The sequence below is a fragment of the Gracilinanus agilis genome, chromosome 3 (assembly GCF_016433145.1).
Source record: "Gracilinanus agilis isolate LMUSP501 chromosome 3, AgileGrace, whole genome shotgun sequence".
NCBI lineage: Eukaryota > Metazoa > Chordata > Mammalia > Didelphimorphia > Didelphidae > Gracilinanus > Gracilinanus agilis.
Genome location: NC_058132.1, coordinates 178,850,036 through 178,876,652, shown reverse-complemented (window position 1 = coordinate 178,876,652; position 26,617 = coordinate 178,850,036). Strand labels below are relative to the sequence as shown.

At 33.4% G+C, this 26,617-nt stretch overlaps 1 protein-coding gene across 1 annotated transcript in view; it reads right to left on the bottom strand.

Moving 5' to 3' along the window:
- CNTN5 (contactin 5) overlaps positions 1-26,617 on the bottom strand; it is a 609,722-nt gene that overhangs the window by 387,131 nt on the left and 195,974 nt on the right. The window contains exon 4 of the mRNA XM_044669004.1: positions 16,966-17,169. Coding sequence (XP_044524939.1) covers positions 16,966-17,169 — 204 coding nt within the window. The remainder of the gene's footprint in view (positions 1-16,965; positions 17,170-26,617) is intronic.

Below are 26,617 nucleotides of genomic sequence, written 5' to 3'. Positions count from 1 at the left end.
TTTTCCTTTCTAAGATTACTTTCTATCCATCTATTCATTATTATAAAAATATTACATGTGCATATGTTATATTTAAAATGTGATATCTGTATGGCATTTTGCAAACTGTAAAACAGTACATAAATGTAGTATTATTACTTTTAATCTTGGCGAATCTATTTACACATGTCTCTTCCCTATTAGCACGTAAGATCCTTGTGGGCAGGAACTGTTTTTGCTCTTCCTCTGCTTAATGCTAAGTACATTTTTGGTACATGAGAAGCACTTAATAAGTGCATGTTAATTTGCTGATTAATTTAACAAATGTGGGCTGACACATAACAGAGGGATTTACTTTGCTTAGTTTCCTAGGGCAGAACTATGGGGCAATGAACAAAATGTCATAGAGTGGGAACTTTAAATAAACACATTTACATAAGGAGATATTTCTTAAGAATTAGAGCCATACTAAAGTTCAGTGAGGGACCTCAGAAAATAGACCATTAGTAGAGAACATCTTGAACAAATATACCTACTGAGGATGTTGCAGGTTTTTTTGTTCTCAGACATGGATAAAATTGAATGACCTCTGAGGGCTTTTTTAACACCAAGGTTTCTGATTTTGTGACTTTGTAACAGTGACTTTGTAATGGTGACTTTGTGGCAGTCTCTATCTTTAACATCATCTATATTTTTATTTAATTAGAGTCTGCAATGGAATGAGATGTCATTCTACTGCTTTTAAGGATGTATTGAAACCATCCCAATCATTTTGTTGCAAAGGCTAATTCTGCCCTGTGTGAATAAGCCATCGAATTGTTTTATTTCTCCAAATGAATAAAACAACCGATATCTCATTTTGGTTTTACTTTCATATAAAGCGGTGATGATGATCCAGTTTAATATCGAGCAATATAATTTCATAACTATGGCATAACCAAAAAAATTCAAAACAAAAATGTCACATGGAATCAAAGTTCTAACATTGATTTTCACACCTGCTTAAAGAAAATGTTTTATTTTTATATCCAAAGTGGAGATGAGTTGTTGGATCCGTCAGACTTTCTAAGTTCTTCACTGTTAAAATTAGCAGCCATTTGTTGGATAGTAAGGCAATAGCTGGGGAAATTTTAACAAGACATTATACACTTCTTTCAGAATGGGTTAGGAAACGGTAGTTTTGAGCCAAATATGTAAGATTCACTCAGTCTTATTTACTCTCTTAGGCACCCAAGGCTCTGAGTAAATATTCAGAGCAGAGTACCTAGGGACAAGATGAGGTTGGAAGAAGGTATGAGTATGTGGAGGTAACAGTGGAGAGTGGTAATATGAAGAGGAGAGAGTTGTTTTTTGCCACAATTGTGGCAACAGATTAATAGTTATATTATTATTGTTATTATAGCAAGATACTGTGGCAATGATTTAATTATTTTCTTAAATGTAATAGAATATATGATTCTTGAGGTAGTGTCTTTTTTCTTTGTATCCCTAGCATCTGGAAAAGTGCTTAGTACTTAATTTTAAGCAATTGCTATAAAATGTTGAATTAATAAATTAATGCAAGGCAACTAAAGTAAACAGAAATATCACTATATTAGCAGTTAAAATTTTTTCCTTCATTCAAATCCTGGTTTTGCTACTTGTTACCTATATTATTGACTTTACCTTTTGAGACATTAGGTTCCTCTTCTATAAGAGACTATTGGACTAAATGAACTCTAAGACTTTACTAACCCTAGATATTAAGTCTAAGTTTGAAAAATATAACTGTCAATAAATGTTATTTTAATTGTATAGACATATTGGAATTAATATTTTACAACATCCCTTATATCCTTTTTACAGGATATCACAGTAGTCTAAAGCCCTCATCACTTCTTTGTTTTATTATTGAAATAACCTCATATGCAGTTTCTTACATCATGGCTTTTTACTTCAAATCATTTCTCATGCAACTGCCAAAATTGTTTTCCTAAATTTCAGGTTTAATCATTCCCCTACTTATTAAATTCAGATGGCTCCTTATTGCCTTTAGGATCAAATGTAAACTCTGTTTGGCTTTTTAAAGTTCTCACCTTAGGGGCAGCTGGGTAGCTCAGTGGATTGAGAGTCAGGCCTAGAGACGGGAGGTCCTAGGTTCAAATCTGGCCTCAGAAACTTCTCAGTTGTGTGACCCTGGGCAAGTCACTTGACCCCCATTGCCCACCCTTACTACTCTTCCACATAGGAGCCAATACACAGAAGTTAAGGGTTTAAAAAATTAAAAAAAAAATAAAGTTCTCACCTTGATCTCAAACTTAACATCCAAATAACTAGCCATTTTGCTCTTGCTCACATATGACACTTACAATGGTGGTTGCCCTTTCTTGGAATGCATTTCCTTCTCTTAATGTCACTGTTTTGCTTCAGAACTCTGCTGAAACATGAACTTCTCCATCAAACTCAGTCACTAGTATCCTCTCTCCTAAAAATCACTTATATTAATTTTGGATATATCATATATATATGCAAATGACCATTTTGTCTCCCCTAATAGATTATAATTCCTTGGGGGCAAATACTATGTTACTTTTCCCCATTGTATTCCCACAGTCTAGCATATTGCCTAGCATATAGTTGCTTTATTGGGTATACTCTTATAATGATAATATTATCAATTATATGTTCAATTAAAAAAAACATCATGGAATAATGTAGACTGAGATTCAGGAAGATCTTTGTTTAACCAATGCCCCTGATACCTTCTGGCTATGTGACCCTTGGCAAGTCACGCAGGCTCTCCATGCTGAAACAAACCTCTAAGGCTTTAAAGTCAAGAAGAGCTGTATATTTACACTGCAAGAGCCAGAAATGTGAATTCCACAAACAGGAAACAATGAGTATGGACCTTACAACAATATTAAGAAACCAATACAAAATTAGTCGAATCAATTTTTTTCCTTCTAAACTAGTATAAGTTTGAAGGTCTTCTTTAATAAAGTGTAATTTGCACACTTATTTACACCAATGTCATCTAGGAATTTGTTTTTCTTTACTAAAATTAGTGTGATTATAGTACAGTTTCTTGCATTATAATTGTTCAAAAGTACTTGTTTCAATGAATACGTTATTTGAAATTAATTTTACTTCTTGACTTATCAAATGTACATTTAGACATACCCATGCAGTTCTTATGCCATCTATGCTGTTTAGATACAGCTGGTTAGAGAATAAAAGGCCAAAAAAGAAAAAAAAGAGAATGATTTGATTGCACACATGCTGCCTAAAAATGCCATGCTACACACAAGGCATGCTGCCACAAATAGTCCTGACATTCTTGTAGGGAGTCTCTTGGGATCTTTCCATGATCCCTAGATAATTAGTACATCACTGAAAGAAAAATAATTCAGCACATTGCACTCTGATTATATAAGAAGAGCATTGGGAATATAAAAGAAAATATAAAGCTGACCCCATAAGGTTTATTACATTGACTTATTCCTCTCAAATTTATGGCATTAAACCATTTAATTCTTAGTTTCTTAGGGTTTTAATTATCTTGACAAGCATCTTAATTCTGCCAATCTTCCAATTTTTCAAAAAAAGTCATGAAGAAGTATATTAATTTCAGAAGCCTGGGTAAATACCAATTTGGTGCTAATCATAGTAGCACAAGCCATTGTTTTCTTCTGGTTTGTCACTAAGCAAAAATAAAGGGTGGAAATTTGTGGCTCCTATTATTTTTTAAAAAGTACCATTTTGAGTCATATTTATAGTATACATAAGGAAGTTGAGAACTAGAGGAGGTCTATCATTTAGAAGAGATATGTTTCATATTTATTATTTATGATCCAAAAATTAGGATAGCCAGTATTTTCCTTTACTTCTGGGCATGAAAGACAAATTTGTCAAGGTCTTCCCTTGACGTGCTGTACTATGAATGCTTTTTATAGTCTTTTGAAGCCCAACACTTTTTTTTTTTGCCCTGATCCAATAACTGTGAAACAAAAACATCAACATATATAGATATCATGAACAACATTTGCACAGAAATCTGAGCTTTTATTCCATTTTGTTGATAGAAGTAAAAAAGACTCCTTCTAAAAGTAAGTTCATTTATTCATCAAATAAATATTTATGGAGCACCTGCTTATATACACAACCCAATCCAAATTCCTAGAAGTGTTAGAAAGACAAAAGAGATTTGGTTCCTGCCTTTAAGAAACTTATAAACCAAGAAGAAAAAAAACTGCATTGTTTTCAAACTTGAAACATTGGCACTGTTGACACAGCTGATTCATTAGATAAAACTAGAATTTTCATTGGAAGGGAAAGAAAGATATTGACTTTGAATGGGAAGTTAAGGTTTAAATAGAAGTATCTGAAAGAATATAATCATTTCAACCTGTGGGTATTTCTTTAATTGTAAAACAGAATAAGGTTATAATAGAAATTATGATTTGAATTAAGCTTTAACCATAAATCTACAATATAAAAGTATGGCTTTCCTTAAAAATTTAATTCATGTAAAATGTTTAGTTGTTTTTTTTTTGTTTAAGATTCCTTTATTTTGCCCATACTAATCAATCTTTTGTTTTGGTTTATTGCCCTTTATCTTTATGAACATAAGAAATAATTTTTAAATAAAGTTTCCCAAGATAGGTAATTCTAATTCATATCAAATATCATTAGGTACTGCCTCGAATATGTTTATGAAGAGTAGTTTGAATGTCGAATGGATCAGAGTTTTCATTTTGACAACCACAAAGGATTTCCTTTAAAAGCTGTTATGACTGGCCATATCAATGATTGATAGGCTTAAAAGACAGCAATAATAGTTCCAAAGGAAACGGAGTCAAAATGGAAATATAAGAGTACCAAAGGAATTATTAACGTTCAATTCAATAATTACATTTTTGAAGGCCTCTAAATAGTTCTCTGGTAAACTAACACTCTAACTTAAAAGCTTTCCATATGGTGCCCTCAGTTATGATTTCACCAGGAGTTAGGATTGTGACGTGATATATGGAAAGATTCACATCTTCTTGATTCCATTCATTTATAAGGGTAAAATGGAGTGCTTTAGGAATGACAAAGTTAATGTCATATATGTTGTTTCATTGCTTCTGTTTTTTATCATTTTAAAGGGATTATTTCTTCCCTCTAGAAAAATTTCCTACACATAGGTGGTCAGCAATTCATCATAAGCAAAGTAGTCAGCAGAAGGTAAAAAGTAAAAGAAATTTACCAGCATCTTAAAGTTAAGGGCAAAATTCTGATAACTAATACGCTCAATTATTTTTCCTCGAAAACAAGCATTTATTATGTCCCAAACACTATGCTAAGCTTTGTTTAGCATAGTGGAAAAAGTTCAGAGAGTCAAAAGTGGAGTCTGGAGAGAATTCTGGAAGACACTTTTGGGGGAGTTAGGTGGTTTAGTGAATAGAGAGCCAGGCATAGAGATAATCTAGCCTCAGATGCTTGCTATCTGTGTGGCCTAGGACAAGTCACTTAACCCAAGTTGCTTAGCCCTGACCATTCTTCTGCTAAGCAGAAGGTAAGGATTTAGAAGAAAAAGAAAGAAAGAAGACATTTGTGGTATTTCCTTAAGAGTTTTCCTTAAAATAAAGGTTCTGAGAGGAACTAGCAATCAGAAAAAGGGAACAGGGGCTAGAATGTACTTCAATTATGAGAAGTTTAGGTGTAGAGTGAACTTCCATGCTGAAAAAACTTATGTGGCATGGTTGTTATAATCATACATAGAAATATAAAAAATTATTTTTTTTACCAATTGTTAATTTTTTTAGCATTTAAATCTGTAAATTTTCCTCTTACCTTCCTTTTCTTATTATAGCGGTTGACATTCATGTAGTTGGCATCTACATTTCTGATGTTAAACACACTCGAGCAATTTAGACTTATTAAAGATTTTACTAGCATTTTTTCCATCACAAATTCACACTGATTTCAATGGGATTTGAGAACATTCATTTCAAAAGGAACATTGTTTGCAAAGGGGAAATCTCCATGCCCTTGGGAGAGACCATATGGCCACAGACACAGTTTCAAAGCTCCATGGAAAACTAAAAAGTTCCAGTCCTTGCTCACAAGGCAATTTTCAAGAGCCAACAATAAATCTGACCCAAGAAATCATTTATTCATTTTCAAATCTGCCACAATCACATATAGACAAGGAGAATAGAGTCATAATATATCAAATAAAGATTTAGGATTTAAATCCCCTTGCTATATTTTGTACCAAGAAATATTTATTGAGTGCCACTGATGGCCAAGTTTCTATGCTATGTTTTGTGGGATCTATGCTTTATCTTCACTTCTATTTCAGTAATCATACTACATACAGTCATAGGAAGCTTAAAGAAAAGTTTATTTTAACCATCTGGTATCTCACACATACAGAATGGCATACATGACGCAAAACATTTTATTTTAAAAATTGCAATTCTTAGTCTGTGACTACAGAAGCTTAAATAAGTGTTTTTGGCAGGAACAAATTGTTATATACAAATGTGTAGATATTTTATGTTGTATTTTTCTCAGAGATCATAACCTTGCTTTTTCTAAAGCTGAGTTTTCATTGGAAACCAGCTCAATTCCACCCTTACTCTCTTCTAGTTCTCTTTACTAAGTATTTTGCACTGTTTTTTAGAATTGTCACTCAACCATAAGCAAACTGCCCTTCATCTTCAATCTTCTTAATGATTTAATCCATTTCTTTACCATAATAGATAGTAGGCTTTCTTAATATCATATCTTTAACCATCCTTCCCCACATGGGCCTCTCCTTGTATTAGTCACCTTTACTCCTTGGGTGAGAAGAAGTTAATCCCTTCCTCTCTCCCCAATTTCTTCTTTGAGATCTCTTCCATACTCAAAATTAATGCCACTCATTTATGTCTTCCCTAAATCATCACTAGTGGTTTCATTAAACATACTTCTTTTTCTTGAGGATTTCAGAATTTTGCTCACATTTTTCCTCTTCACTCTTTCCCCCATCTCTGACATTCAATATTTCCTTCTTTAGAAACTACATTAAAAAATGTTGCCCAATTTGGAAATGCATGGAAATAACTTCCATGGTTGTAGTATATAGAATTATGCGTCTCATTCTTTCTCAATGGTACATCCTCCGCTTGAGTGTCCTTTCACTATTAGTATAGTCTATCTTTCATAGCATGTCCCCAGATTCTCTGTTCTTGCCTTTTAACATGGCTCATGTGCACAAATCATCTCCAGTGATGAACTTAACTATATTTACCAATTATGTATTATTAAAATTGTATTATTTTATATTCTGTGTTGGAAATGAAACTTAAAGGACTATTGCTTCTCATTTTAAGGAAAATATATTGTCATATTATGTACTTATCCCAGAATTAGGACATATGCTAATTTTTTTCCTAGGAAAAGTCTTAATATTTTGCTCAATACATATAAATTATATGAAGATTTGCTTTAATTTAAAATGTAGATGTATTATAGATTTGTAGATATACTCTGATCCATGGTTGTCAGCCACAGCTGAGGAATACATGAGGTCAAAGCTGTAGAATTGGGAATAAGCATCCCCCTGTCCTGCCCGTTCTGCCAACACCAGTTAAGCAAGAAGGAAGTCCTCTGGGATGATTAAGGCCAATTAAGTGAAGAGTAGAGTCTTCAGCATAGAGTCAGAAAAGCTCCTATAACTAGATTTAAATATGGCCTCAGATATTTCTTAACTGTGTGACCCGCGGAAAGTCATTTAACCATGTTTACCTCAGTTTCTTCAACTGTAAAATGAGCTATAGAAGGAAATGGCAAAGTACTCCACTATCTCTGACCAGAAAATATTGAATGGAGTTATGAAGAGTTGTACTGACTGAAAACAACTGCGCAACAGCAAAAGGGATGGATATAAGTATTTGGGACCTATTCTGTACCTTATCCCAAAGACCCAACTCTAACAAATCGCAGGATCACAATCTGGTCCATTGCAAAGGCAGATGGTTGCCAAATATAGAGCACTGGAAATCAACTTAAAAGACAGTTTCATTTCTGGCCTCAGATATTTACTAGCTCAGTTAACTATGAGCAAATCACTTAACTTCTCTAATTCTTCAATGTCCTCTTATTAAATGATGGTGGGTAGTGGAAGAGAATTGGATTTGATTATCTCCAAGGTCTTTTGTTGTTTCAGAAATATAATCCCATGATCTTTGATTTATAGAGTAAATGTTCTGCTTAGTCAGACACTGGGGAGTACTTTACTGTACTTGATACTTGTTTAAGTACTTTCAGGTCCATAGATATTTTTAATAGTCTTTGGGGAGAAAGCTAAATATGATGGTTTCTACATATTTTATGTATATGTCCAACGAGTTGGAACAAGTAACACTGGTTAATGTCTGGACCATGGCAAAACAGCCAAATCACATATTATTATTGTGTTTATATATCTATTTTTAGACTTTTATTTTATTTTTGTACATGTTGATACAATTGTTAGCAATCATTTTCTGATATTTTGAGATCCATGTTCTTTTCCCATCCCCCAGGCAGCAGGTAATATGATATATCTCATATATGTGTTATCATACCATAAATATTTCCATGGTCATCATTTTATGAATAAAGACATATTGCTTACACTAGAGAACAATTCATGGAGGAAATAAGGTGAAGAATGCTATGGATATCTATTGTAAAGATAAAAATGTTGTTTTTTTCATTTTATAGAAGAATAGATATAGCTTTAATTGTCTATTGCTAATAAAGGTTACATGGACTTATGACTTACTTCAATTTATTTAATTTTCTTTAAAATTTAAAATAAATTTCTTTAAGTCTTTCATTTTTCAGTATGGATGAAGGCTCAACAAACACCTTCCTATGGTTTTTTTTTCTTAAATCAAAAGCACAAAATTTTACTTTATAACAAATAATTTACTTAATAAAAAGTCAGCAGTACCTTAACTAATGAATTTATTCTCTATTCTTTTTTTTTTTCAAACAACCTCTTCGCTGACAACAATAGTTGCAAGTTTTGTCATCCTAGGAGACTCATCAGGACACAAAAGGGACACTAGGTCCTCAGTATGATCTTTCAATAGGTCATAGGCTTTTATTTTTAAGCACTTTCTGTGTGTCAGGAAATATTTAAAGGATAGGCCAATAGAATTTTATCCAATTGGAAAAACCTTAAGTACAGTCCCAGAGATAGACTCTGTCTGTCATCTAATAGCAAACCTAGCTAAGTGCAAAGACCTTTGTTTAGCACCTGCTTCAGCACTAGATGATGGGTTCTTTGGCCATTTTGATCCTTGAAACAAACAAACGTTTTTCTACAATTTCTAAAATGACAGATAAGTCATAACATTAGAGATCAAATTATGAAAATATTATACTTGATTGTCTTGGGTTTTTAGTTAAACATGTAGCATTTAACACAGATATGTTTACAGTGAAACTGTAAACACAGTGTCATGGACAGTCACAAATTTATGAATAAATTTTGTTTAATTTAATTTCAGTACTTTCGAGGTGAAAGCCATAGGACAGGGAGTTAGGAATACAAAAGCAAACAGGAAATTTTCTGCCCTAAAGGAGTTTATGAATAATTAGGGAGTAACTTACTACAACTTTTCTGGTAAGATGGAGAATCACCTGGAATTACAATTTGCCCTGTCCCTATGCTCTCTTTTCCACCAGATCTTTCCATCTGCCTCACCACTATGTTGCCATCTGATCTGCCAGTGTATTCTAAGGACCTCTGGGTCTTGCCATTGCATTCATTTATATGTACTCTTTGTCTCATTTTATAAATAAATACTTTGAAAATATAGACTATAAAGCTTTTCTATTTGATTCCTGGTACTTAGTACAGTGGTAAGCCAATAAGAAGTGCTAGATAAATGTTTTTTTCTTTCATTTTTATCAATCAATAAGCATTTATTAAGTGACAACTATGTCCCAAGAACTGAGCATACACATTTAATATATTAATTTACCTGTGTTATTGTAGAGCTATAATCTACTTTGTATATATAATTTCATTTGAGCCTCACTCTAACAATCTTAAGATGACTATATAAGAATGATTACTCATATTTTATAGATAAGGAAAGAGAGTGTGATAGAACCAGAGTCCTGAACTCAAGTCTTGCCTCTAACATAATCAGTGTGACCCTGGGCAAGTTATATAATCTCTTAGTTCCTTAGAAAACATTTCAAGAATAAATTGACAGTCCTTTTACTACTATGTCACACATAGATTCTCCATGAACTCCTATTGTAGTGATGTATTGGGAGCCAAGGAGAAGGGCTGAGGGACTTTTTCTGTATTGGGCTTATTTATGTCAAGAACTGCCAGTATTGCATTATTAGAACAGCAGTAAATTCCACTGTAATATGTTCGGTTTATTTTTTAAAGCAAGGGTGACTTTGTGGGTAGATAATGAAAGAATTTCTGAAATTTGCTAATGCAGTGAATGTTCCAAATTTTTGGAAATACCTCACTTAAAAATGGAACATTTTTTGAGAGAAAATATAGTGCACGTTGTAATTTTTAACAGAACCTTTATGATTATGCTAATCCTGAAAAAATAGGCTAAGTATTCACTAGACAAATCTTCTGACAGATAATTAACACCCTGAGTAACATGCACCTGCATACACTCTCTATGGAAGAGCTCTACTAGTCCCCAGGACCAATAACAGCTCAGCATAATTCTAATCTCATTTATCTGGGATACTCCTCGCACATTTCCCAGTTAGCCTGACTGATTCCCTTTTTTCTGGTGAACTGAAAAATATTTTTCTACATTTTCCCAATGTTTATTTCAATGGAGCTATGCTATATATATATATATATATATTGAATCTATTAGCACCAAATTGTGGCATTTAAATCGTAAAGAGGACAATGAAAAGGAGATTGGAATGGGAGCATTGATTGAATGATTTATCCTGGGTCACATAACCATTATGAATCACAGGCAGGTCTCTTGAACCTAAGTCTTTATCACAGGCAAGCTCTCTATCCACTAAGTCATACTACCCATTTAGATAAATTATATCAGTAGATACAAGGGGAAGGAGGTCATAAACTGGAGTTAGGTTTAGGACATTATGACTCAATTAAAATAATGACAATGGGGAATGGAAAGGAGAAAGAATATGTAGAAGAAACTATGGAAATTTCAGAATGAAGACTAGAATGGTTTGCTATTCCAAATACTGGAGAAAAATTGGAGAAGATAAAGAAAACGTCATTTGATTTGGTGATTAAGGAGTTGACCACAGTTTAAAAGAGCTGCCTGTAGTTAAGGAGTGAGCTCTAGGTAAAGCAAAATAAGCAATGCTCATTTAACATTGTCATTAAGAAGTTTGTCAGTGAGAAGAAAAAGAGAGAACAAAATTGTTTTAAATGTCAAAATTGCTATAACAAAACCTAGTCTGGCCTTTTTCTACTAATGATATATCAGTGGAGTGGTTTTCAGATACAGAGAACAGAATATTCAAATAGGAAATATTGCTTTTTTAGTGGCCATTGAATAATCAACCTTAAAGTTTATATACCACAGGATTTGGCTTCCAGACTTAAAGAATATATTCTTATCATATTTCTATTTTTAATGGAATTGAGCTTTTCTGAGGAAAACAGATGTGTGTATACTATAAAGTATAACTATATATGTCTCTATATCTATATATATGTATGTTTAACAGTTTAATTTTACTATTTTTATATATTTTTATTAAACAATCCTTTTAAGCTCCTAAGAAATACAAAGTAAACTGATGCAATGATGCGAGAGGGTTTTTTTTTTCTTTGGTAAAACTTATCTCTTTAGATAGGATTTCAAATCATTTTTTTATAAGTTTCTTTGAGGTGAAATTGAATTGTATGGAATGACTGATTGTCAAGGACATCTGAGCAAATGAGGTATTCATTTTATTCAGAAACCATTCAAGGATTTCTTGATGTTTTCATTTAATTTGCTTCATATCAAGTAGATAAGTTTCCCTTTGAGACACATAGCTAAAGAAATAAAAGATTAATAAAAGCCAAATAAGTTTCTGCATTCCTGCAGTTTGACATAAAGCCTTAATATTATTCTGTTTCCTTCACATAGATAAATACACCAGGATACTATGATAGGAGTGTTCTTGTCATACGCCTTCCAAGTTCTTCTGTTATTGCCCATAAATTGAAATTTCTGAACAATGGATTAGTGTTGCAAGTAGAATAAGGAATCTCCTGGGTTCTTTTCTAAATCTAAGAAGCGGAACTTGGGGAAGGAAATGAAAAACATTTCAAAACACCTAAAACGTTAAACAGTTAAGATACTTCTTCCTGATAATATACTTATTAGAAATCTAGGCTGAGCTCATTGAATCCCATAAGTGATGGCTAGGCTTAATCTCAAGGCTTGGGAAGAATAGCATGACAGTAAAGCTTCTTGTGGTAATTCTAGAACTAAACCAATGCAGAAAATATAGTATCCATATTAGAGGAAAATGTAGAACATGCTAATATTCTACTTGTAAATTTAGCTTAATTAAAAAAAAACTTTAGACACTGTCCTTTTTCATAACCAATGCAAATATATTTGGTGATCAGTTATCTTCTGTTGTCAATAAAGTTGGGGTGTTCTCTTAATCCTTGCTAGAAGGTGATTGAAGTGATAGGAGAAAAATGAAAAGGATGGCTGAGATTAGGGAAGGAATGGACAAGGCTGTATATTGGATGATAAGGCAATAGGTGGGGTATTCAGGAGAGGCAGCTTAAACAGACTAGACACTCAGGCTGGAGACAGAGGATACTGGGGGAATAGGCTGAACCCTTCCAGGCAGGGAAGGTATCTCTACAGACACAAGGAGTTGGGCCAGTCAGAAATAGTTTAAATCTGCCTCAAGGGCTTTTCTTGTCAGTTTCTCAAGTCACTTGAGGGAGGAGTCGAAGGGCTCCTCCCTGTGATGGGCTCAGGAGAAAGTCTTTGGTAAGGGCTTCCTCCCAAGATGGAGGCCTCTAGTTCCCTCAGAAAGTAAAAGAAAATAGTTTCTTCCCTATTCAACCCTTGCCTAATCTTCGATACAATGATTCACCAGAGGGTTTGAATAGGTAACAGGGGGATTTATTAATATTCAGGGTCGGTCAGAAAGGAGAGAGGGGTTTAGGGTTTTCTGACAGCTGCTAGGGAGGAACTCAAGATGGGGGAGGGTCACAGAAGTGGGTTAGACTGAGAGAGAGCCTGTTCCCCCAGCCAGGAAATATTTGGCTGCCTTTAAAGTAGAGTAGTAGAGTGTATACTAAATCAATAAAATAACAGATAGTTTGATTCAAGGATGCCCTACTTGTCTACAGGGAAACTAAACTCACAAAGTCTAATCACTAAAATACAAAAGCCACCCTTTCTCCCAGAGCCCACAGGAAATACAGGAAAGGTAACAAGGGGATAATATGGAGAGGTCAGGGAGAGGTCCAGAGAAATTAGCTATATTCAAATTGTCCAGAGACAAAAGCACAGGCCAAAGGCAAAGCCAAAACCCAAAGCAGAGCTTCATTTGGACCTTCCGCTCTGTTCAAGCCTCAGGTTCCAACTTCACTTCTGTCAGGATTCTAAGGCATCTAACTGCCAGAAGTTTTCAGTTAATGTTTGCAAAGGTGAAAGCTTCTGCTGTATGTTTGCATTACACTTCCTATATAAAGTCTCACTTTCTTGCCCTATCTTTTTGTAAATAACATCATTATTCTTGAAACAAAACAAATGGTTTATTGCAGAAGTGATGCTAGGGTTTCTTTATAGATTATGCTTTTAGGTAATATCATATACATTAACTTATAGGCAGTCAGATAGCAATGGACAAAATAATGGACTGGAGTCAAGAAAATCTTAGTTCAAATTTGATCTCAGTAACAACTAGATAGATAACCCAGGGCAAGTCACTTTCAGATTTCTTATCTGCAACAAGAGGATAATAATAGCACCTACCTCTTAAGGGGTGTTGTGAGGATAAAAAAGTGATAGAATTTGTAAAGTTCTTTACAAAAAATAATCCTCTATATACATGTTATTAATATTAATATTAGAAACTATACATGCAATGAAAAGTGGAGAGTTTGAGTTTTAAAATGTACATTTTACTCCTGTAACTTTAACCCCAGGATTCTTAAAAATACATTTTGCCATTAGAATTTAATAGCAAACTTCTAAGATTGGTGAAAAAGTATTATTATATAATGGAAGTTAAGGATATGTAAGCATAAATTTGACTATATCACCTTACCTGCTCAATAAACTACATTGGCTCCCTATTGTCTTTAAGAGGATCAGATACAAACTCTCTCTTCGACATTTAAAACCCCTTCTCAAAGTGGGGAATCTAATCTACCTCTATAAGGAGAGTAAAGCACTTAGCACAGTACTTGGCATATAGTAAGCACTATATAAATTTAATTAGTATTATTAATTATCTTTCTAGAGTTATTATATATTACTCTGCTTCATGCACTCTTCTGTACAGCCAAACTGGCCTTGCTGTTTCTTATGCCATGTCCCATTTCCCACGTCTGTCCCATATGTATGTACTTTTCACCCCTGCCTCTTAGGTTCTCTAACTTCCATGGAAACCCATTTCAAATGCTATCTGCCAAAAGCAGTCTTTTCTAAGACATTTTAGCTTTTAGTGTCTTTATAACTTTTTTACGACATATATGCTTTTTGTCATTGGTATTAAAAGGTGGCTCTAAAGAAAAAAAAATTGAATGTCTCATTCCACAAGTAATTGTTTTTTAAATACATAATCATAGCAGGTTAAATGTATTTTTTATATTTTAATTTCTATAGAAACAGGCTTTCAGACTCCCCAGAAACATCTGTTATGATGACTGCATTTGCACTGAGACATTTTAAAATCCCTGCAGGAATTCAGGCTGATCACAGGGTAATAAAAAGGTTTATCTAAAGAGAAGCTTTATTTTTATTTTCAAAAGACAGATCTAAAGGTGAAATTTACCAACTGAAAAAATTCCCACTTAACTTTTCAGTGAAAGTTCATTTGGGGGCAAATATTCTCTCAATAATATTTCATCAAATAGAGATGTCTTAGATAAGTGCAATCTTAAATAGGCCTCAAAGTCCAGAATGAATCCAGATTTGTTTATGCTATACTTTTTGTCTTTTAAAAAAATTTCTTGGGGGTAGCTGGGTAGCTCAGTGGATTGAGAGCCAGGCGTAGAGACGGGAGGTCCTGGGTTCAAGTCTGGCCTCAGCCACTTCCCAGCTGTGTGACCCTGGACAAGTCACTTGACCCCCATTGCCTACCCTTGCCACTCTTCTGCCTTGAAGACAAAAGGTAAGGGTTAAAAAAATAAAAATAAAAAAAAGTTTCTTTCTCTGTTCTAAATGTGGAAGTAGGGTTCTTTATTTGATTATATTAATTCTTCCTTTCCCTCCTGATTTTTTTCACTTACTTTTCACTCAACTCCTGAAAAAACTCATTAAGTTTTCATAGTCCTGGGAAAGTATATTGAATTCAGAATAATGTTAAGGAGGATCAAAGTATTCTATGAGTATTTGGGTGAAGTTTAAGGATCAAAGCATTCTGGGAATATATGAAGCAGTTGGGTTTGCCAGTCTGTCAGAATATTTAATTTTTCTTCATTAATTCTTTCAAAAATATTTCATAGAATAATAGCTTTGAAAAAAAAAAGCTCTATTCAATCAAGCATAAATAAGGAGAATAGGGCATTAGTTAAAACACTGAAGAAGTAGGGTACAGTGGCCAGGATGCTAGGCTTGGAGTTAGGAATTCCAAATTTAAATACTTTTCCTCTTGCACTACTTATATTTGTGACAATATGCAATTTGTTTCACTTCTTAATTCCTTAGGCAACTCCTTAGTGTGATGATATGAGAGAACAGCTGTCTACAGGTAGGGAATCCCAACACTGGAAGTTCTCTAAGATAAAGACATCATAGATACTTCTAGTACCTAGGAATGTATAGAAAGTACAAAAAAAATGATTATCAAAGTTAGAAGTTTCATGTTGTAGAAAAAAGGATAAATAATATCAATGAAGAAAGGTTCATTTATGGGAAGAAATACAAATTCCATGAAAATTTCTGAGATAACCAAATTGTTCTCACGTCATCCAAAATAAATAAATTGGCGTCAGGTACTAAACTGAAAATCATCTTAAGACATAAATGCTAACCATGTATCCTGGCACCAAAAGTTTCAGTAAGAAGGAGACAGAATAAAAATAGTTTTGAGAAATATATTTAACCTCACAATCAGTGAGATTCTCAAAGCTCACTCCTTAGTAATGTACTTATAGATTTTTTCATCACATGACAAAGCCAGCCACATACTATATATAAAATCTAATGTGGTACTTGACTTCCATAATGAAATGCTTTACTATGAATGTACAAATGAGGTGTTTAAACTCTGAGATACTCAGGATAGATGGCAATACCTATAATTATGGGATCATCACTTCTGCTTGAATTGCACTAAAAAGTTAAAGTTCTAACCACTCATATTATTGAAAAAGTAATAATAATTATAACTCTACCATGAAGTATTAAAAGCTGAAAACTCCATTCTAAGGCTGATGAAATAAAAATGTAATGAGAAAGTGAAACTATAAAATGCAGGCAATTCATACAAGTAGGCTATATGAAGCTACTAAATCGCAAAGAAAATAACTTCTGGGCTTTTATTTCAGGAGCCGTTTTGTCAGTAACTTTATGGTGCAATGAGAATGCTATTACAGTGAATACTCTTCATCTATGGATCATGTCTTTTCTAAAAGCAGAATGTTCTTACTAAATATACCTAATCTTAATCTTAAACAAAAAAGTAGTGTCCAAATAGAATAAATGCCATCCTGGTTTTATTGGCTCTGTGTTCAAGCCTTTGATGTAATACTCTCCCAATAAATTTTTATCTTTCCCATTTGAAATGGATGACCTCTTCTGCATGTGCCCTGCCACTTACCATCATTGCGTAGTGTGAGTGGTGTTGGAGGGCTAAGAACTCGAGCATTCGTCACGGTGTTTTTCACTAGGCATATGTAGCTGCCAACATCTGATGTTTGTACTTTAGAGATGTAGAGATTGCCTGTCTCCTGGGAAATGAAGCGTCGGCTGTCTTCTGCCACAAAGGAGGGAAACTCATTAAACACCCAGCTATAGATGATCTCTGAAAATACACAAAAGAGAACAGAGAACATTGTACTGTAATAAGAGAATAACAAGATTGTCTTTGTGTACCTTTCTGAAAGTCTTGGCTTCCTCTGAATATTTTTTTTTCATGTTTTATAGCTGCCACCACCCCATTTCTGTCACTTTCTACTAATTCACTTCCTTTCATCTTTAATAGAAACATTCTCTTTTAACACATACGTATAGGCAAGTAAAATGATCAACACACTGGTCATATCTGAAATTATATTTCATTCTGCACCTTTCATTTATAACTTCAAGAGCCCAAAGCCATGTTTGATCATTTGTTTTCTGAAGTCATGATTGATTACTACATTGATTCCAGTTCTGAGGTCTTTCAAAGGTGTTTTCCTCTATAATTATTTTTTTAATATCATGAAAACTGTTTTGATTCTCTGCATTTCACTCTTCAGGCAGTTCATTCAAATCTTGCCAAATTTTTATGAAATTTTAATTCTTATCATTGCTTGCAGGATAATAATATTCCATTACATTTACATGTCATAGTTTGTTCTACCATTCCCCAATTAATAAGTGCACTTTTTCCCCTAGTTCTTTGGTACCGCAAAGAGGCATCAAGTATGCTATAAATATTTTAGTAGATTCTTTCTTTCTGTTCTAGTAGTGGTATCACTGGATTACAGGTTATATATTGTTTAGTAATTTGGATATATATTCCCTCCCGCTTCCCTTTCTTTCATGGTTGTTAGGCCAATTCACAGTTCTACCTACTATGCATTAGTGTACTTATCCTCTCACAAACTTTCAAACATTTATAATTTTCACCTTTTATAATTTTTCATATTCTTGTAGATATGAAATGAAATGTCAGTGTTGTTTTAATTTGTATTTCTCATATGGTTGCATTTCTCCTTTTGGAAAATTGCCTGTACATGTATTTTTTTTCCCTCTCTGCATATCCAAACTATTGCTTAATGCTCTTGAGTTTACCTTCATGACATCATTCTTATATATTCCTATCTTTCTTTTGACACTGCTATCCTTGGAATAGGTAGGTTCTTATCATCTTGTTTGGGATCTTCTAGACTCAAGTTGATCCTCCACTCAGTTGTCAAATTGACTTTCCTAAAGATCTCTCTACCCCATTAAATAAACTATAGTGGTTCCAGGGTCAAATAAAAATACACTGCTAGTCATTCTAAGTCCTTGATGCCTTTTTACTTTTCTAGTCTTCTTATATCTTACTCTCCCATACAAATTTAGTGGGTCCATTGACAATGGTCTTCCTTGAATAGAACTCACCAACTCCTGTCCACAAGCATTTTCACCTGCTGTGCCTCATGTTTGGAATTCTCTCCCTGTTCATCTTTACTTTCTGTTTTCCCCTCTCTTCTTTGAAGTTCCATTTAAATTCCTACCTTTTATGAGAAGTCTTTCCCTGTCTCCCTTAATGCTAGAATATTTTTTCACTTGATTATCTTAAACTTATTATATATACATATATATATATATGTACACACACATCTCTATAGAAATATATACATATATATGTAAAACCTTATTTGTACATAGTTCTTTGCATGTTGTTGCCCCCATTAGAGTGGGAACTCTTTGAAAGTAGAAACTGCTTTTGATATTTCTTTGTACCACCAGTACTCAGCACACTGCTTACAGCACAGCAGGCACTTAATAAATACTTATTGATTTATTGACCAATCATTTTTCTTTTCTCTTTCTCTCAAATATATATATATATATAAATATATATATATCTCGGTTCCCTGAATATCAAAGATAAGAGACTTTTATCAGGAAGTTTTACTCAAAGATTTTTTTATAATTAATAGCATCTCTTCTAACCCTAGATTCATTAATTTTATTCAGGCAAATACTTCAATTTTATATAATCACAAGCATCCATTTTATTATCTTTTATGTTTTAGTTATACATTAATTTGGGTCATTTTGAACAGGATTTTTTTTTTTCTTTTCCTGACAAGTTTTGTTAGTAAATATAGAAAAGCTGATAACTATTCCCTTTGTTTTTCCACTTTGTTACTGCAATATATCACATTAAATATGGGTTGTTGGTGAGTCACTTCTTGTCAAGATGAGAGACAAAATTATCTCCCCTCATTAGTTTAGGTTTCTATTTTTTTCTTGTTTTTAACACTGTATGTTTCCAGATAGACAGAGGAGGACATAGTTTAGACCAGTAGATACCATTTAGTTTTGAAATGTTTGACTTGGCAATGTCAGTTTTCTTAACTAGGTCAGTAATTCATTCAAAATATATTTCATTGAATCATAAAATATGCAGATTGAAAAAGATCTTAAGAACTGTCTAGTCTAAACTTTTATCTAATTCATGAATTATATCAGTAGCATCTTTAAATATATTTGTCCATTTATGCCCCAACCCTCCAGTGAGAGGGATTTTATTATTTCGCATTATTCTATTTCCTAGCTATAATTATTAAGCTGATCTTCCTAAGCCGGGGGTGGGGGAGGGGTCACAAAAACTATGCTTTCTTGTACATTTAACCATTTTTATACATCCAAATTGTATAAATATTTTCATTTGATTGTCCTGCAAATATTGTTATATTTGCTTTCAATATTCTCTTCTCCAGGTTAAATACCCTTGGTCCTTTCAAAATATCCTAATGTAACATTGTTTTACAACTCTTCACTATCTAAATAACTCTCCTCTGAATGGTCTCCACTTTATTAACATCTCTTCAAAATGAGGCAGTATAAGTGAAGTTCTCTTGTATTTCTATTAAGTTTCTACCTTTTTTTTGTCTTTTCTCATACCTATATTTACATGAAACATTCCTTTGACATTGCTATTTTTCTAGAATAGATCTTCTCTTTTCCATTCTATTGCTATCTTCTATTTCTATAAATAGTTTCTTTAAGAAAACAAGTTATTTCAGGCCCCCCTTGCACCAAAGAAGGTATTATCCAGCAAACATATATATATATATATATACTTATATATATACATTTATATATAATCATATATTATGTCTCCATTTTTGTTTCTACTTTTTATTTTATTCTCTTGAAGTGGATATTTATGAGTTATCCTTCAAATATTAAATCTTTGGTGATATTTTTTTAGGTTTCTTGATTTTATTCATTTTGGTGTTTTCTTGGTTCTATTCATTTAACACTTCATTATCTCCATTATCTCATATAATTCTTTCCACGTTTAAAAAATCTGCTCATCATTTCTCATGGAGCAGTAGTATAACATCATAATCATGTACCATAATTTGTTTATCCATTTCCCAAATCCTCAGCTATTTGTAAAGCCTCATCAGAGAGTCATTTTGATTTCTTCCTCTTCTTTATCTTTGGAATTTTTTTGTTGCTGCCTTCTATACAATATTGCCAACCTCTCTCCAAAATTCTTTAGGCACTCTATCAGAACTAACCTCTTGAATCTATTCATCACTTCCACTTCATATTCATAAGGTATTTTTATTTAGATTTACACAATTTCATGATCTTCCCTCCTTTCTTTAAGTCTGAATTTTGCAAGAAGAAGATCAGAATATGATTAAGAAGAGGTGACAAGAATTTACAGAATTATTCAAAAAAGAGATTGACATCACTGATAACCACTGATCTAGACCCATGCATACACCCTGGAGAATGAAGTCAAGTGGACATTGGGAAGCATTACTAACAATAATGGTGATGAAAGTGATTGGATTATAGCAGAGATATTTAAATTTCTAAAAGATGATGCTGTTTAAGTGCAGCACACAATAGGCCAGTTAATTTAGAAAACCAAACAGTGGCCACTACATTAGAAAAGTTCAGTTTATGACCCAGTTCCAAAGAAGGGCAATGCTAAAAAAATGTTGAAATTACAAAGCAATTGTACTCATTTCACATGTCAGAAAGGTTATGCTTAAATTTCTTCAAGTTGGACTTCAGTGATATGTGAGTAGAGAATTACCTGGAGAGTAGACTAATTTCCAAAGAGGCAGAGGAACTAGAGACCAAATTGCCAAAATTTGCTGGTTGAAGAAGAAAGCAACGAATTCCATCAAAACATTTACTTCTATTTCATTGATACATTAAAGCAGTAATGGGCAAACTTTTTAAAGAGGGGGCCAAAGGAAAGGAAAAAAAAAACTTAGGTGGGACAAAATAATTTATTTAAAAATAACAGTGATACATTTTAAAACTTTCTTATATTTTTTGTGATACTAAGCCCTATTAATGACTAAAATATTATTAAGGAGAAGGGCCACATCTGGCCCATGGGCCTTAGTTTGCCCATCACTGCACTAAAGCATTTGATTATGCATCCTAATAAAATGTGGCAAGTCCTCAAAGATATGGGAGTTCCATAAAATGTTATTTGTCTTCTGAGGAACCTATATGTGGGTCAAGAAGCAACAGTTGGAACAGAAGAAGTGAGTAGTTTAGAACTGGGAAAAGAGTACAACAAGGCATTATATCATCATCTTATTTATTTAACTTATATGCAGAGTACATCATGTGAAATGCCAGGATGGATGAATCACAAGCTGAAATATCATCAGTCTAATGTATGCAGATGATGTTAGAATGTGAAGAAGATTTAAGAAGCCTCTTGATGAGGGTGAAAGAAGAGAGGGTAAAAGATGGTTTAGAATTTAACTTTTAAAATGCTAAGATCATGGCAATAGGCCCCATCACTTCCTGGCAAATAGAGGAATAAGAAATGCAAATAGTGTCATATTTTATATTCTTGGGCTCAAAGATCACTGCATATGGTGACTGTAGCCATGAAATTATAAGACACTTGATTCTTGGAAGAAAAGCTAGGCAATCTGGACAGCAGATTTTTTAGCAGATGCTAAAAAGTAGAGATGTTATCTTGCCAGCAAAGGTCTGAATAGTCAATGCTATGGCTTTTTCAGTAGTAATGTATCACTCTGAGAATTGTACTATAAGGAAAGGTGAGCACCACAGAATCAACGATTTGGTACTGTGATACTGGAGAAGAATTTTGAAAGTCCCTTGAAAAGCAAGGAGATTAAATCAGTTAATAATTAAAGGAATTAATTGCATCTATTCATTATAAGGACAAATACTGAATCTGAAGCTTTGACTACATGATGACAAAAAAGGATTCATTAGAAAAGATCCTGCTTTGGGGAAAGTTTGAAGAAAAAAAAGGGGAAGTTAGAAGATTGATAGATAGTGTTTTAGAATCAATGAAATGAACTTGGACAGAATTCAGGACATAGTGAAAGATAGAAGAACCTGGGACCTGGTGTACTTTGGTTCATGAAGTCACAAAGAGTAAGACATGACTGAAAAACTGAACAAAATAAACAATAAAAAGTGAACATAACACTCTACATCGTTTCTGAACATCATAAAGGATTATAAAATGATAAGTGTGGGGGCAGCTAGATGATTCAGTGGATTGAGAGCCAGGCAGAGAGTGTGAGGTCTTGGCTTCAAATCTGGCCTCAGACACTATCTAGCTGTGTGACCCTGAGCAAGTCACTTTACCCCCTATTTCCTAGCCCTTATTGCTCTTCTGCCTAGGAACAAATTCACAGTATTGATTCTAAGAGAGAAGGAAAGTTTGTTTTTTCTTTAATGATAATTGCTTTCCTTTTTTAGCCACATTATACTTCTGCTGGAGAGGAAGCATGGTTTGGATGATAGAGAACTAGCCTCTGAGGCAGGAAGCAAGACCTGGTGTCAAATCCTGTCTCTGACACTTACTGGACATGTGACTCTAGGCAAATCACTCAGTGCTCTCTAAGCAATCCTCTAAGGTTATAAATTTCAGAGAAAGTATCTATTTGTATGTTTTAGCATATATTTCCCTATATTATTGGAAAAACAGCATAATTCCAAGACTGAAATTTTTATTAATTCATTTAAAGATAATGCTAATTTCTTTGATAATCATATCACATTATTAATATATCAAGCTTGAAGCCAGGAAACTTTTTAAAGGTTTTTTCTTTTTATATGATCTTTTAGCAATATCATTCTCATTGTATCTTGTACCAAAGTATTTTTCAAATATATGAGTTTGATTCCCTAACTTTAATATCTATTAAAATTTACCTTATTGTATTCAAAATATTCTTTATGATTTGCTAACATTTGTGAATCCTGAACTTGGCATCTAAATATGTTAGTTATCCTTTGAGGTAGCTGCATTACCTAGGAGTAGATATTTCTTTCATAATTAGATAGATTTCTCCTCAGCAGATCTGGGTAAAGTAAAAGATTTCTAGGTAAATACTAGACTGTGAAAAGGTTATTCTTAATGGATATGAGGAATGTTTATTAGGTTTAGTGATCTAGGAGGTGGCCAAACATCAATTGATTGACTGTATTCTTTTTATTCTGAACATGTAATATGTAATTCTAGAGGCTTAAGTAAAATAGTAAACATTTATTCCAGATTCCTGTTATATGGTCATATTCTTGAATCTCTACTGTGTGGTAAATTTAAAAGTGTATACTATGTGGCTATGGTACTGTGAGAAATTTTTATAAAAGGAGTACAGTTTAGCCAGTTCCTAAGAGGAAGATACATATAAGAGCAGAAAGTCAAGTGTAGTTAGTGCTTAGTAAAATGCACTGATTTCATTTTAATTGAATTATAAGATATTAATAAGAACTTCACATGATGAAGAATGATGGTGATGGTTTCTACAAGTAAATTTCCATCTTTAGCAAAACATAAACATAGATGACAAGATGGCATTTGATTAAGTACCAAAATGATGATCACGTTAGTGTCAAAGTAATTCAAAGTAGAGGAGCACTGCAGGTAGAACCAATAATGGAAGGCTAAATAGATGATGAAGAATTTAGTTGGCTTTTGAAGGATGTGAAGGATATGCAGCTGTGGAAATGAACTTAGAAGGCATTCTAATTAGAGAAACATCAACAGCAAAAATATGGAGAAAAATAAACATGGCATTTTTTGTGGTGAGGGGGGATGACAATGTGTTTTCCTATGGGATTAGAGGATCAGTTATCAGTCCCTATATCTTTTATACATAATAATGACACATGGCTAACATCCTCCTGGAGTCGCGAGATAGAATCAAATTATCACAGCAATTTTTCTTTTTTTAAAAAATTCTTAAAATAATGTTTTATTTTTCCCCCAATTACATGTAAAAACAATTTTAAGCATTCATTTTTTTAAAGTTTTTAATGACAATTTATCCCCCTCCTTCCCACCCTTCTTCCTTCTCTCCCTTTCATCTTTCCCCCTTCCCTGAAATGACAAGCAATCTGACATAAATTTCACATATTTTAATCATGGAAATTTTATAAATCACTGCAATTTTTTAAAAGTTGATATGGCATAGTGGAAATAGCACTAGCTTTGGAGTTAGGGGAGGGATCTGGGTTGAGATACATTGTATGATCAAGAACAATTCATTTAACCTGGCTCACCTCTAAAAATAAAATATTGATAGTAATTGTGAGGTTCTTGTAAGGATCCAATGGCATGAAAGAAGATAATGAATATAAAGCATTTTTAAAACATAGGGTACAACCTAAATGTCCAATAGTACAAAAACAGAGGACTTAAGGTCCAACCCAGGTTGTACTACTAACAGCCCGTATAACTCTGGAAAAGTCACCATATAACTTTGGAATTGTTTCCCTGTTAGCGCCATACAAATATTAGACTAAATGACTTGCAAAGACCCTTACAGCTCTAAATGCTATGATATTGTATACTGTGTATAAAAATACCAAGTATAATATTACTCAATGGTTGGATTAAAGGTTAAATAATATTTACATTAAAGTTGTAATATCATGTAGCCTAAAATAGTGGTGAGGAATTGATATGAAGATGATTCAGTTGGGCCCCTACATAAAGGAAATGACACCTAAAAATACAGAAAAGATGTTATTATGATTCATAGTGTATTATATGAATCTGGGTTTGGAACTACAAGACTTCATTATCATGATGCTTCTGTATATTAATAATCCAAAAATACTTTTAGCCAGATGCTTAAAATTTTTCAATAAGGAACAATAAATGTAAAATGTTCAGTAGAGCTTTTTGGGAAGAAGGAAATAATTGAATCTGGAATGGTAGGCATGGACAGTCAAAGTGAACTCACCTTTAAATTCTTTGAGTTCACAGAATTATTATTCCAACTTCCCAAGAAAAGGAAGCCATAAGCTCACTGTGGTTCCAATAGCTTATCCACATACTTTCAAGTACTGTAATTACATGAGTTACTAAATCCTTTTTATGCTGACTATATCTAACTGGCATTTGTGGCTTTACTTTTTTTGATATTTTGTTCAGAAAATATTTTGTAGCTAAAAAAGATAGCTTCTGAAGTCCTCTAGGCTATAGTGAAAGAGATCCTTGGGTTGTGACCCTCATGATCTTGCTGGTGCCTCCACCCTACGGGTAACAAAGAAGCAGAGCATATTTGTAAATTAAAGGGTACCTGCCAAACACCCTTCCTGGTGAGTCTGAATGACAGAAATAGGCATTTCCAGTAGATACAGGGAATATTTACTAGACACAGGCTACTATTATATATAAGCTTTCTCACTGCTTCAGTCATATAGATTCTTAAGAAATTTAAAGTCAGTTACCTCTCTTGTTCTTCTCTTTTTCATTGTGGTGAATTAAATGTGTAACTCCATAGTTCTGAACTGATCTTATGCTATACTTTCTGGCCTTGGGATAAAGATTCCTCATTGCCTAACACTTTGATAATTTCTATCCCTCAGACTTTAGGAAGCTTTCACTATAGTCCAGCACACAGTACTCTGGAGGAATACACACAATAGAGGGAAATAAATAGAGAGGCACACAGAAAAGCCATCAGGAATACTAAAATCCCAGAGTCATACTACTCTTATTGGAAGAGGTTTCAGCTAACTCTCTTGACTTCCCTCTTCCCACTACCCCATACTCTACAGCTCTATTTTATAATAAAATGGGCCAGCATTAAACACCAGCCTTTAGATTTTCTTTTTGTCTATTATATTTGTGAACATCTGGAGAAGAGGGAAACTACTTTCCTTTCTCCACAGATCTACTGTCTTGACTTCCAAACGGTGGTAGCATACTCCTTACTCAGAGTTATAAAACTCATTAACAAATAGAATGAATTTAATGGAGAGCCAGCAGAACTGTAAGTAGACCACTGGACCAAATGAATCTAGTCACATACACAAAAGAGTGATAAGTCAATATTATTATTGATCCTTATGGAAGGTTTAGTAATAATTGCATTTAAGAATCCAGACGAGCAGTGGAATTACTCATACTTCATTTCTAAAAATGAACTTTTCTTTAGGATTTTCAGGGAGAAAATCTTCAGAATACTTTCTGGAATATAGAATTAGAGTTATATAGAATTACAGATAGCTGAGCAAATTGCATATTTTATAGATGAGAAAACTGAGGCCTAGAAAAGCTAAATGAC